This window comes from Lycium ferocissimum, chromosome 4 (assembly GCF_029784015.1).
Source record: "Lycium ferocissimum isolate CSIRO_LF1 chromosome 4, AGI_CSIRO_Lferr_CH_V1, whole genome shotgun sequence".
Taxonomy (NCBI): Eukaryota; Viridiplantae; Streptophyta; class Magnoliopsida; order Solanales; family Solanaceae; genus Lycium; species Lycium ferocissimum.
In genome coordinates, this window is record NC_081345.1 from 18,808,618 (window position 1) to 18,821,977 (window position 13,360).

The 13,360-nt window shown below is 37.6% G+C and overlaps 1 protein-coding gene across 5 annotated transcripts; it reads left to right on the top strand.

Moving 5' to 3' along the window:
* The first annotated feature begins 5,707 nt into the window (after positions 1–5,707).
* LOC132051703 (polypyrimidine tract-binding protein homolog 2) lies at positions 5,708–12,622 on the top strand. 5 transcript variants are annotated; one of them, XM_059442879.1, is made up of 12 exons: positions 5,708–5,862; positions 7,374–7,578; positions 7,676–7,885; positions 9,259–9,321; positions 9,432–9,505; positions 9,994–10,086; positions 10,315–10,372; positions 11,026–11,130; positions 11,234–11,315; positions 11,667–11,779; positions 11,940–12,105; positions 12,151–12,622. In XM_059442879.1, the coding sequence occupies exons 2-12, from the start codon at positions 7,393–7,395 to the stop codon at positions 12,351–12,353; spliced, it is 1,353 nt and encodes a 450-aa protein (XP_059298862.1). In that variant the 5' UTR covers positions 5,708–5,862; positions 7,374–7,392; the 3' UTR covers positions 12,354–12,622. The 5 variants fall into 5 exon arrangements, with proteins under 5 accessions (XP_059298862.1, XP_059298861.1, XP_059298865.1 ...); XM_059442878.1 differs by having other exon boundaries at positions 11,940–12,622; XM_059442882.1 differs by lacking the exon at positions 12,151–12,622 and having other exon boundaries at positions 11,667–11,732; positions 11,940–12,079.
* Positions 12,623–13,360: the final 738 nt, after the last annotated feature.

Here is a 13,360-nt window from a genome sequence, read left to right on the forward strand (position 1 = left end):
TACTTCTAACTAACTGTGCTATTTACAATTATACCCCTGTATAGCTCAGCCTAAGTAATTTCTATTTTCTCACTCCCCCTCAAGTTGGCAGGTGCAAAGATGTTAAGCACACCCAGCTTGCTAACAAGAAACTCATGCTGACTTCTTCCCAACCCCTTAGTCAAAATATCTGCTATCTGATCTCTTGTTCCAACATACTTAGTTTCTATTAACCCTTCCTGAATCTTTTGCCTGATGAAATGGCAATCTATCTCAATATGCTTAGTTCTCTCATGAAATACCGGATTTGCTGCAATTTGTAATGCTGCCTTGCTATCACTAAATAGCTCAACTGGTTGTTGCAATTCAATCCCCAGTTCTTTCATTAAAGCTGTGATCCATACTACTTCTGAAACTGCACTTGCCATACTTCTGTATTCAGCTTCTGCCGAACTCCTCGAAACAGTGGTCTGTTTTTTTGATTTCCATGAGATCAATGTATCCCCATGCTTAACTAAGTATCTTGATACTGATTTTCTGGTATTTGGGCATGATGCCCGGTCCGCATCACACACGGTGAGTGCATTTGACCTTTTGCTGCTCATCAAGATGCCTAGACCAGGTTCCCTCTTTATGTATCTGATTACCCTCATTGCTGCATTCCAATGAGATCTTTTGGGTTGCTGCAAGAACTGACTAAGTGTCTGCACTGAGAAGGCAATGTCTGGCCTTGTTATTGTTAAGTAGAGCAACTTTCCAATTATCCTTTGATATTGGCTCTTGTCCTCCAGTAACTGATCACCAGATCTTCCAGTTATTTTATCAAGTTCTTTAGTGGTCAATTTTTCATTTGCCTCTAAGGGAGTCCTGGCTGGCTTTGCTGCGCCCAGTCCTGATTCAGATATAATCTCTAGAGCATATTTCCTTTGATTAATCAATATTCCTCTGTTTGATCTGCTGAATTCCATCCCAAGAAAAAACTTAAGATCACCTAGATCCTTGATTTTGAAAGCTTTGTGTAATGCTTCCTTTGTGCTGTTGATCAAGTCCAAATTATTTCCTGTCACCAACATGTCATCAACATATACCAAGATCACAACTATATCAGTTTCCTGTCTTTTAATAAAAAGGGAATGATCCAAGCTACTTCGCTGAAAACCAAACTGCAGTAAAGCTTCAGTGAGCTTTAAATTCCACTGTCTGCTAGCTTGTTTGAGCCCATAAAGGGATTTAACAAGTCTGCAAACCATATGTGACTCCCCCTGACTTGAAAATCCCTGTGGGAGATCCATGTAGACAACATTATGGAGATCCCCCTGCAAAAAAGCATTATAAACATCTAGTTGATGTATATGCCAAGAAAACTGAGCAGCTAGAGACAATACAGATTTGATAGTAGCAATTTTAACAACCGGGGAAAAGGTTTCATGGTAGTCAAGGCCCTCTCTTTGGTTGTAACCCTTGGCTACCAACCTAGCCTTGAACCTTTCCACATCCCCATTAGCTTTCAATTTTACCTTGTATACCCATTTACAACCAATAGGTTGTGCTCTATTTGGCAAACAAACCAAATCCCAGGTATGATTGTCTTGAAGTGCTTTAATCTCAGCTTCCATGGCTTCTACCCACTTAAGGTCCTTGGAAGCTTCTTGATAAGTCTTAGGTTCCACAATAGAAGAGAAAGCACCCAGATAATGTTAGTAAGAAGCAGACAAGTGTGCATAGGAAATATTGTTTGTAATAGGATACAAAGCACCATGAGCATGTGATTTTGTTACATAGTCAGACAACCAAATAGGTTCTTTTGATTGCCTCTGAGATTTTCTTTGAGAAACAGTACGAGTAGTAATGGGTGATGGAAGAGTAACTGGATGAAGTGTTTGTGTAGGAGAATCAGATAAAGAACCAGGGGTTTGATCAGCTGGCAAAGTAGGATGATGATCATCAGGAGAAGCTATTGGTGAAGGTGGTATGGCTGGATCAGGTGTACCAAGGTTGGTAGGTGGAACTATATCAGGTAATGGATCTGAAAAATCATTAGTTGAAGGAAGATGTGATGGATCTATGGACTGTGAAGGAGTAGCTGGGGAAACATGAAAAGGGATAGGGAAAGTGTTTTCCCTAAATACCACATCCCTATTTACAAAGAACTTGTGATTACTCAAATCAAACAACACATACCCCTTTGTGATGCTAGAATAACCCATGAAAACAGCTTTGATAGCTCTACTGGCAAACTTGTCTGACTTGGGTAATACACTAGCATAACATAAGCATCCTAATGTCCTCATGTGAGCGATATTAGGCTTCTTTCCATAAAACACCTCATATGGAGACTTACCAGCTAGAACAACTGATGGCAGCCTGTTAATCACATAAGCAGCTGTCAATATGCAATGACCCCAAAACTTCAATGGAATATGACCTTGAAACCTAAGTGCTCTAGCAACCTCTAGCAGATGTCTGTGCTTTCGTTCAGCCACCCCATTCTGCTGAGGTGTATGAGCACACGTCCTTTGATGGATTATACCCAGTCCCTTTAATAAGTCCTGCATCTCATTACTGACAAATTCTCCTCCATTGTCTGTTCTTATGGTCTTAACTACTGCAGTGAATTGTGTATGAACAATTTTGAGGAAGGATTTCAGGACTATCAGTACATCATGTCTGAATTTTAGAAGGAAAATCCAAGTAATCCTTGAAAAATCATCAACAACAGTAAGGAAGAATTTATTTCCATCATAAGTCTGTGTTGCATAAGGGCCCCATACATCCAAGTGCAGTAATTGAAAAGGTCTAGTAGAGTGACTATTACTTCTAGGGAAAGGCTGTCTAGTGTGTCTAGCATGAGGACAGACATCACAGTTATTCAAAACAGATTTACATTCATCTACATTGTAACCTAGCAACTGTTTTATTGAAAGTCCTGAAGCATGAGCAAGTCTCCTGTGCCATAGTAAGATATGTTCCTTCACTATTTGTGCATTATTTGTCTTGTAACCTTTAAACTCTGTGATTCCACATCCATTTGATCCTTTAGGAATGAGTAAGTACAATCCATCCTGCTCTCTACCAATCCCAATGACCTTCCCATTGGACAGGTCCTGGAACAAGCAAAAGTCAGGGTAAAATGACACAAAACAGTGCAGTTCTCTAGTCAACTTGGAAACTGACAGCAAATTGAATTTAAAATCTGGAATAAACAATATATCATGTATTTCTTTGTTGTCTAGGATTTTGCATTTCCCAGTATGTGAAACTGAGGTTGTTCCTCCATTTGGTAAATGAACTCTCCTAGGTTTATCTGATTGAACTTCTTTAATATCAGATAAAATATTCACTTTAGAAGTCATATGATTCGTTGCTCCTGTGTCAATTATCCACTTCTCCTGCTCTACATTAGCTAAGAAAGATTGGATAATACCTGCCATATTAGCCATACTCTCTTGCGGCAAGTTCTTCTTGAGTCCCATCATGATCTGATCATATTGTTCAGGAGTGAACTGTGGTGCCCTTGGTATGTCTCCTCCACCTGTTCCAATCCTAACATTGTTAGCAGTACCTGCACTTCCACCAAATAAGTTTGGATTCATATTCTCAGTATGATTATTGTAAGTTGTTTTCATGCTCCCTTTGTTCTCAGCTTGAACATTGTAAGCTTTATTCACATTCTCCTTCTTCTTATGCTTGAAATCTGGAGGGTAACCGTGCAGTTTGTAGCAGTCATCCATTACATGTCCCTTCCTTTTGCAGAAATCACATTGTTGTTCCCAGTTCCTTTCCCCGTTCTTCTTTACATTTGGTCTGTGGTAATTTCCTCCTTTACCGTCACCATGAATGCAGCTAAGTCAGTCCCTTCGCCCTTCATAGAAATACTTGCTGCATTCCTGTGGCTCTCCCTTTCAATTAGCATAGCATAGGCCTTGTTGACAGTCGGAGCTGGACTTGTCATCAGTATATGACTCCTTGCCTGCTCATAACTCTCGTTTAGTCCCATAAGGAACTGCATCAACTTCTGCCTCTGCAAATGTTCAACAAAATCTTTAGACTTAGAGCAATTACATGGTGGTGGCACCATGCTGTCAAATTCTGCCCATAAACCTCTAAGCTTTGAGAAATACGTCTGCACACTATCTGTTCCCTGGACAATTGTTGCAATTGCTCTGTGTAGTTGGTAGATCTGAGAGGTATTCACTCTATCGAAACGCTCTTTCAGTTCTTCCCATACAACCCTAGCATCTTCTGCATATACAATTCCTGTCCATAACTCCTTCGTAACTGAGCTCATTATCCATCCCAACACAATCGCATTGCAGCGATCCCAGTTATGCTCTAGATCAGCTTCGAAATCCTCCTTTTTGACCGTACCATCAATAAACCCTAACTTGTTCTTCCCTAACAGTTGGATTCGCATCGCACGACTCCATACGGAGTAATTCTCAGATCCTTTCAACTGGATTGTGACTATTGGAGCTCCAGTAGTATCAGAAGGATGAAGATAAAGTGCATGATCGTGATCAATCTCAGTTTTCCCCATTGTTGAATGTACGAAGGAATTAAAATTGAATTTTGAAACACTAATTGAATTGAATCGAATTCTGAATCACTAATTCAACCAGATCGAAGAAATAAACTCACAATTGTGGTTAAAGCTCTGATACCATGTTATAATTTGAGCAAAGTACAAGCCCTAAATCTAGAGAGAAGAAATCTGAGGAGAGAGAATGTAGAATGCATCAGAAATGTGAAGTTGTGAAAATAGAATTCAATTACCTTCAACAGATGGTTACAATGCTACATATAATGCTAACAAACTAACTACCCCATGTGCTAACTAACTACCTCATTAATTACTTCTAACTAACTGTGCTATTTACAATTATACCCCTGTACAGCTCAGCCTAAGTAATTCCTATTTTCTCAGTTTTCAAATAAAATATTAATTTTCAAATATTGAGTTAATTTATTCCAATTTAACTTCAAAGTTTAATCAAATTGACTCTCGAAAAGTGAAAAGTATCTCATAAATCACATTTTAATATGATTAATATTCTTTAATTTTGTCCGCGCATCGCGCGGGTACGAATACTAATTTGATATAATTTAAATTTAGTAAAATTCTTAAGTTCCAACGAGGAATATGAAACATCAAATAAACTTGGAACATGAGGAAGAAAAAGATTAAGTTAGAATTCTTTTGCACTTTGATATTTTTTTTTTAGAGTCTAAAATTAAGTTTTAAAACTTTTTACAGCATAAAAAAATCAAAAAAATATATATTGAGTCAAATTTTGTTTATCACAATCAAACAAAATCTAAATATCAAATATAATATTTTAGGTATATAACGGTCTATTCTCTGTTCTTTTACTGTATTAAGTAGCCGTTTGGCCATAAAAATTATTCACTTTTTTTCGAAATTTATTTTCACTTTTTTCCGGAATCAGCGTTTGGCCATGAAAATTCCGAATACAACTTCAGAATACCAAAAATTCAAAAAACTTATTTTTCAAAAAAATTTCAATTTTTTACAACTACATTTTACCAAAAATTACAATTTCAAAAACTATGGCCAAACACAACTCCAACTTCAACTCCAAAATTCTAAAAAAAAGGTGATTTTTTTTTTTGATATCTATGGACAAACGGGGCTTAAGTTTTTTTTTCCTAAAAATAATTGTGGCATTTTATGGTACATATATATATATATATGTTGCTCCATCTTTTTCCTTTTTTCTTTTACAGGTAACACCCTGCAAATTTTTGTGTTTTCCAAACCTCGCCCCTTGTCTTTATACCTCAACCTATATTTGATTCCTCCAGGGTTCTAGCCTTAACAACATACCCAGCTATCGAGATCTATCCAATTTATTCTCCGTTCTGGTATGCCTTAATTGAAATATCTCTCTTTTTTTGTTCGTTTGTTTGTTTGCCCTAATCCCCATATTCTTTATTTTTAGCTGTTGTTATTTTCTGATTGCCCCAGTGCTTTCTATTTTTAACCTTTTTTGGTCCTGCAGTGAAAATTTGTGTGCCCCCTTTTTTTTTTTTTTTTTCTTTATTTGTTTTATCTGTTGGCTGGGTTTTGACTTGAGGGGTTGTATGCTATTGAGTTTTTACTGATCTAATTTTGTTGGATTTGTGTGATTGACATATTCTTTTAAAAAAACAACTGTTGATGATAAAGTTGGTGTCGTTTTGCTGACTACGTTTTTTTTTTGGTGTTGTTGTGAAATGCTACTTAATTTGTGTTGTTTGTATTGCTATTTCTGTTTGGAAGTTTTGTGATTCAATCCTAATTCTTTTCTTTTTATTTCATTGGGGTATTCCTTTATGGCTTTCTTTTTATCCATTCTTTTCTGTATTGGGTTTGAGCAGAGGCGAATTTAGGATTTCTAGAACATGGGTGCACTATTAAAAGAAAGGAGAAAAAAAGTGAATTAGGTGGGAATTGATCCTTGTTAAATAACTCAGCTTTGAACCAAGTGCACCATTAAGCCGTTTTGTAGCATTGGTGCCTGCAGGAAATATTAGATCAGTTCTAAAAATTATGTACATAAAATACCTAGTTTTGCGGAAAGACCATGGGTTTATGTGCCCCATAAATAGCATACTAAATTCGCCCTTGGGTTTGAGGGGTGGGGGTGGGGAGGAACTGCCTAGCTTGGTGTTGTTATTATAACATTGAAGGATTACTTTCTTACTCAAAGAAGAGGATAACAAGTGTATGAGCCCGTTTGGATTGGCTTATAAGTTGGCTTATAAGCTGTTTTCAGCTTTTTTGAGTGTTTGGTCAAGTGAAATTAAAGTCATTTTGTACTTAAAATAAGCTCAAAAAAATAATTAGACCCATTTAATTTAGTTTATCTAAAGCAGCTTATAAACTGTTTTCAGCTTATAAGCCAAAAAAAATAAGTTGGACTACCCCAACTTATTTTTTTCAGCTTATAAGCTGCAAACAGCTTTAAGCTATAAGCCAATCCAAACGGGCTCTATGTTTCATTCCTTATTCTTTTTAACTGTTTTCCCTCTGTATATAGTTAGTACGGTTAGTAATTTACTCTTGCATCATACCGTCTGGGAAAAGCATAGTATAATAGTCATTCAAGAAAAGAGATATGGAGAGGAAAACCGAAAAGGACAAGATAGTATATGACAGTAGTTGAACTTACTCTAAATTTTGTTCATTCGGTGTAGAATCACAGTGCATTCATAAACATGCTTGATCTTTTGATTGATGTACTTATACCGTTTAGCTAGATACGGTTTTTGAGTAATGAGATAGGAATATTTAGAACATGAAATCACATTTTCTAAATTTATGTGTGAACTATTGTCTTAGTTTTGAAGGACCGTTACTTGCTGGGATTTAATCTGTGTTGCTTTTGTTGAAGCTTGGGTTTGTGGTTCGGAATGTCATCTGTATCTAGTCAGCCTCAGTTCAGATACACGCAGCCTCCCTCTAAGGTTCTACATTTAAGAAACTTACCATGGGAATGCACAGAGGAGGAACTGATTGAATTGGGAAAGCCATTTGGTAAAGTTGTTAATACCAAATGTAATGTTGGAGCAAATAGAAATCAAGCATTTATAGAATTTGTAAGTGGAACTTCCTTTATCTTCAAATCTCTGTTTCTTTCCAGTGAAACTATACTTATTCTTGATGTTCTTGTTTTCTATCTATTAATTTTTGTAGGCAGAATTGAATCAAGCTATTGCAATGATATCGTACTATGCTTCTTCCTCAGAACCAGCTCAGGTACGCGGGAAAACCGTCTATCTACAGTATTCCAACAGGCAAGAGATAGTGAACAACAAAACTACTGCCGATGTCGCTGGAAATGTATTGTTGGTAACTATTGAGGGAAATGATGCACGCCTTGTCAGTATAGATGTTTTACACTTGGTAAGTAATTATATTACTTCCCTACATATTCGTTTGGTGGAGGGCAAACCTTCTTCTAGAAAGGCTTCTGTGTAGTTTTAGTATTAGGTTATAGTATGTCTTGCTTTGTTGAGTGCTCTTTGACATGAATATGAATGGATCAGCAGGCCAATGTCAAGGATATATCTGCAATGGCAGCTTATTGCATCGGGAGAAAGAGCGCATGTGTGTTTGTTTCCTTTCTCCTTTGCTTAACACTGGCTCTTTCTCACCCCTTTCTCTTAATATAACTGTCTCGACTTTCCTTGGAGTGTCAGATGTTTTTTTTTTCTTTTTCTTTTTCCTTTTGAAAATTGGCATGTGCATCATAGATGCTGCTACATCTTGTTGTCTGAGGCAAAATTGTTGTTTGTGCATATGTCATTTGTTAGTGGATGCAGCATTTCAGTGTTCTGGTGTAGTGACATTGTCTCTTTTATTTTAGAATAACTCAATTTTTAGTGTGGAGTTGCAATACGTCTAAGAGAACCTCAATGCTCTGTCCTCGGTTATTTAGTTGCCTAAACCCTCTTTCTCCATTGCTTGTTTGTGTCGATCTTTTCTTAAATGTGTCTCGTCACTTGGTACTGCTGAAGACCCCACCAATGATGATCCTGAGTTGACTAGGTTACATTTATTCTCACTAAGTCAAGCCGTAGGCTTTGTTATGTTATAGATACTATATCTGGTGCCTGGGCTGATGGGAGGTTGCAGGTACCCCGTGTAATTAGTTGAGGTGCATGCAAGCTGGCTGGACACCAAGGTTATTGAAAAAAAAAAAAAAGATACTAAATTACTTTGTTTCTAAATATGTTCATTTGATCATACAATCTTCTATGTTCTGGTAGCTTTAGGTTGCATCAACACAGTAGATGAGAGGAGCGATATGCTTTTCTACCCTTTTCAAACAAATATTTTTTTGTATTTTAGATTTTCTTTAGGTTAATTGATAGGCATCATGTATATTGAAGGGAGATTCTTCGCCTTGTATCTGTAAGGAAGAAGATAACATAGTTGATAATCACTATAGCGGAGGCAAAAAATGCTAGGTGATTTCTTCTCATCTACCTAAGTCTCAGTGGGCAGAGTTACATGTTACCTGTGTTGGTGGGAGGTAGCAGGTACCCAGTGGAATAGTCAGGGTGCGTGTAGGTTGGTCCAAACACCGCCATCATAAAACATATATAGTTGATAATCATTTGAAACTAGGTGGTTTTCCTCTTTATCTTGTACTTCTTTATTAACGACGACGATGATTGAAATTGCATAATAACACGTAAGATGTTTCCAAATTTGTGTTTTGATTTTATTTTGAATTGTTTGTTTCTACTTATAATCGTTTTTTTCTTTCCCAGGTGTTCTCAGCTTTTGGATTTGTCCATAAGATTACTACATTTGAGAAAACTGCTGGATTCCAGGTCAGTATGTTATTGAAGTTGGATTTGATCAACTTTGATTGGTCTTGTTATGTCTCTAGACCATCGATTCAGCTGATAAAGTCCACCACTCTCCATCGGAACCTTTTCAGGCGCTAGTGCAATTTACTGATGCAGAAACTGCGACTTCTGCGAAGGATGCCCTTGATGGAAGAAGCATTCCCAGGTGATTGTGGATTTATATTTCAGATTGGGGTACATTGGGGCTCGACATCTTTGAAGAGCTTTTTAAGAATCTACCAAAGGGGTACACGCATGTTCCTTGACCATTCCATATCTCATTATATATTCGCATTTAATGCCCCTTAGGTTCATTGTAATTCTAGTGATGTGGTCTGTGTACTGCTAAAATATGCAGCTTAAATGTTGCTAAAGAATCTGTTCATTACAACCGGTGAGCTTGCATCTTCTAGCTTAATAAATATTAGCTGATCCTGCTTAAAAGGTGCTGGCCAGATGAGATTTTTGCTTAGACTTGCCGTCAGCTAGCTGTTTCGATGTGCATATGCTCAAAGACTACTATGATATTGTAAAGAAGAAGAATACCACAACGTCTTTACATCCATCATCAGCTGTTCAATATCAGTACAATTTAGTCCTCTTTTTTTGTGAGAGAGTAGCCATTGACCTATATTGTTATTCTCTCTGCATTAGGTATTTGATTCCGGAGCTGGGACCTTGTTCTCTCAAAATAACATATTCGGCACATACTGATTTGAGTGTGAAGTTTCAGAGTCATCGTAGCAGGTAGAACTGATATCTCTCTCCCTCACACAGAGAACTCCCCCCTCCTTCTCTTTTTCGGCTTAGCAGACATTCATGATGATGGCTTATTCTATTATCGGAAAATCGGCTGTACATATTGCATTTTTATATCCTTCACCACTCATACTCATTTTCTTTCCTATTCTTCTGGGTCTATTGATTACTTTTCTCCACGTTTTAATCATCATTTTACATATGGTTGTGATTTAGGGACTACACCAATCCTCTCCTTCCTGTTGCTCCCTCAGCTATTGATGCAAGTGGTCAGGTAATCAATTAGTCACAACGCCTAGAGTGTGGTCATTAGTTGATTTGAAGGATGTTTTAGGATTCTAATTTGTGTGCTCCAACTTCCTTGTTTGTGTATTCTGGATTTACCTTTTTGATACATCAAAACTTCATCAAGTAACAAGGGATAACTATTAAGAATGTGACTTAACCATCTTCATCTATCAAATTTTCCCACCTATCTATCAGGATAAGCTCTATACACAAAAATAACAACAACCACAACAACAAACCTAGTGTGATCCCACAAGTGGGGTCTGGGGAGAGCAGGATGTACGCAGACCTTACCTCTACCTTTCTGAGGTAGAGAGGCTGTTTCCGGTAGACCCTCGGCTCAGAAAAAGTGCCTGACACAATAATATCAGAAAAGAGAGACAAAAAATACAAGCGTTTCAAAAAGATAATGCCTTTTCATGTTGTATTTTGCAATTTTTGGGGGGCTACATTAAGATAATGCATCTTCATGGAGATTATGATTTAACTGGTAGAGTATAACGGATGCTTATCTTTTGTATGATTGCTACACTTCTAATGTTTTTGTGCTTAGGGTACATTTTTAGTAGGTTGGCAGTTGCCTGATATGTGATGAAATGCTGCTTCTTTCCTTTGAGATTTCTTCCATTCACGTTTCAGATCAGTGTGGGTTTAGATGGGAAGAAGCTGGAGCCTGAAAGTAATGTTCTTCTAGCTTCCATTGAGAACATGCAATATGCTGTAACCTTGGATGTCCTACACATGGTACACCGCTTCAGTTACATGATAGTTTCTGGATACATCCTGTTGCGATCTTAATCCTGAGTTGTTATTTATTGCTTCAACTGTTTTTATATGTGGGGTTCAGGTTTTTTCAGCTTTTGGTCCTGTGCTAAAGATTGCAATGTTCGATAAGAATGGTGGGGTTCAGGCTTTGATACAATTTCCAGGTGAGATGAAAATTTCCATTTCTTAGAAGTGTGTTTCTCCACCAAGAAGTCATTAGTTGCTTGTTTTGATGGTTCAAAAGTATCCAGCACAGAGTGCAACTATGGTTCTCAGCTCTATTTTTGCATAGGGAATTCAGCGATGAAGTTTTGTCTTTTTCTTAGTGTCTAGATATATTGATTGAAGAACCTAAGCAGTTATTGTACTTGTATCTGACCTAAATTGTGGATTGATACCCTCTCGAAAATTTGGCCACCTTGTGTACTGGTTTTGCATTACTTGAACTGATCCAGTTACTCAGTACTAGGAGTACTTGTACGTTGAACTAAGCAATAGATGTGATTTGTTTGCAGATGTGCAGACAGCAATTGTTGCAAAGGAAGCTTTAGAAGGACATTCCATATATGAAGGAGGATTTTGTAAGCTTCATATCTCCTACTCTCGCCACACTGATCTCAGTATAAAGGTAAAAAGGGTCATAGAGAGCTTTATTTGCTAAAGATAAATATTAGGAGTAACTTATAAGAGCCACTACACATTTTAGCGTCTGCCATCTCCACCTGATCTTTTTCCCCTATTTGGAATGAGTAGTCCACTAAATAGCGTGCTTTCCGATCTAATATCAGGTGAATAATGATCGCAGCAGAGATTATACAGTCCCAAATGTCCCTATGATGAACTCTCAACCCCAGGTCTTGGGGCAGCAACCACCTTCAGTAGGAGGTCCAGGTGTTCATCCATACAATGGACCTACGCAATATGCCCCAGCTCCTCAACAAGCACTTGGTGCACCTCCTCAGCATTCAGCTGGCTGGAACTCACCTGTTGGTGCTGCACCTCCTCAGCATTCAGCTGGCTGGAACTCACCTGTTGGTGCTGCACCTCAACAAATGCCAATGCAGATGCACAATCACCATTACTCTATGCCTCCAAGTGGGCCGACGCCGCCTCCTCCTCATATGGGTCCTGGGATGATGCCAATGCATGGACAGAACGGACTACCACATTCCGGCGGAATACCTCCTTACCATCAACAATAGCACTAGTGAGATTTCTAGCCCAGGATTCCATTTTGCTGCAGCAAGATCTAAGCCAAGATGTTGAATAGTTTGGTCCGGACTGCATATCTTAGTTCGTCGTTTTCTGTCTCCTTTATATCTTATTTCCTTTTTCTTTGGGTGTCATTGGAAGGTTTCTAAGCTACTAGTAGGCATGCACTGGTTATGAAGAGACTTCATTGACGTGTAGGGCCAATAATTTTTCATTGTCTTTCGATTGGGTGCCATATATCAATTATATTACGTAGTCATAGCGTTTGATCGTGGCGTGCTTTGAGATATTTATACTTCAGCTCGACTGATTAAAGAACTCTTGTGTTTTCTTTCCGTTCAGTTGGGGTTACTGGGGTAAAAACATTTTTTCAGCCAAGTATATTATATTTTCGCAACTGCTTAAGAGAAAGTTGCAAAAGAAAATTAGGGGAAATATTAAGGAGATCAATAAAAATCTTAGGAAGTCCAGGTATAAACTATTTTTTGTTGTAACCAGCTCGAAGGCTCCGTTGACATACGAAAATCATCAAAGTCATCATAACAATAGTGCTAAATTCTAATCTATTCATATCAGTATATTATTCGCACCTCCCATATAAACTTGTAAAACATTCTACGATGATTATATTTGCAGTTTGTATCTAATATTTTATGAACTTCAATGCATTATTGAATTTCTCATAATGACTCCTTTAGCACGCTGTGGCCAACTGATTTAATTCCTTTTTGGAACTCCACTAGGTTCCTCCTTTACTCCCGTGTGTATCTTGGTGTCTTTTCTTAGAAACTTCATGAACTGACTCCTTCATGTGATAGCTATCACAAGCAAAGTTTTAATCTCAGTTAATGGAATCCTTTTATCGCTTCAATTTTGTTAGAATTAAAATGATTCTCAGGGTTAAAATCCTTTTATCCGCTGATTGATTTCCGAGTTTGGTCACTAATAGAAATTCATATCATGATTATGCTAAGTTATGAATAGTATTATTACTTAA

What these genes read in the sequence shown, in the direction of transcription:
- LOC132051703 (XM_059442878.1), top strand. Translation starts at nt 7,393, where the DNA reads ATGTCATCTGTATCTAGTCAGCCTCAGTTCAGATACACGCAGCCTCCC. An exon ending in ATCAAGCATTTATAGAATTT is followed by an intron (nt 7,579 to 7,675) that starts GTAAGTGGAACT and finishes TAATTTTTGTAG; the next exon opens with GCAGAATTGAATCAAGCTAT. An exon ending in CCTTGGATGTCCTACACATG is followed by an intron (nt 11,131 to 11,233) that starts GTACACCGCTTC and finishes TGTGGGGTTCAG; the next exon opens with GTTTTTTCAGCTTTTGGTCC.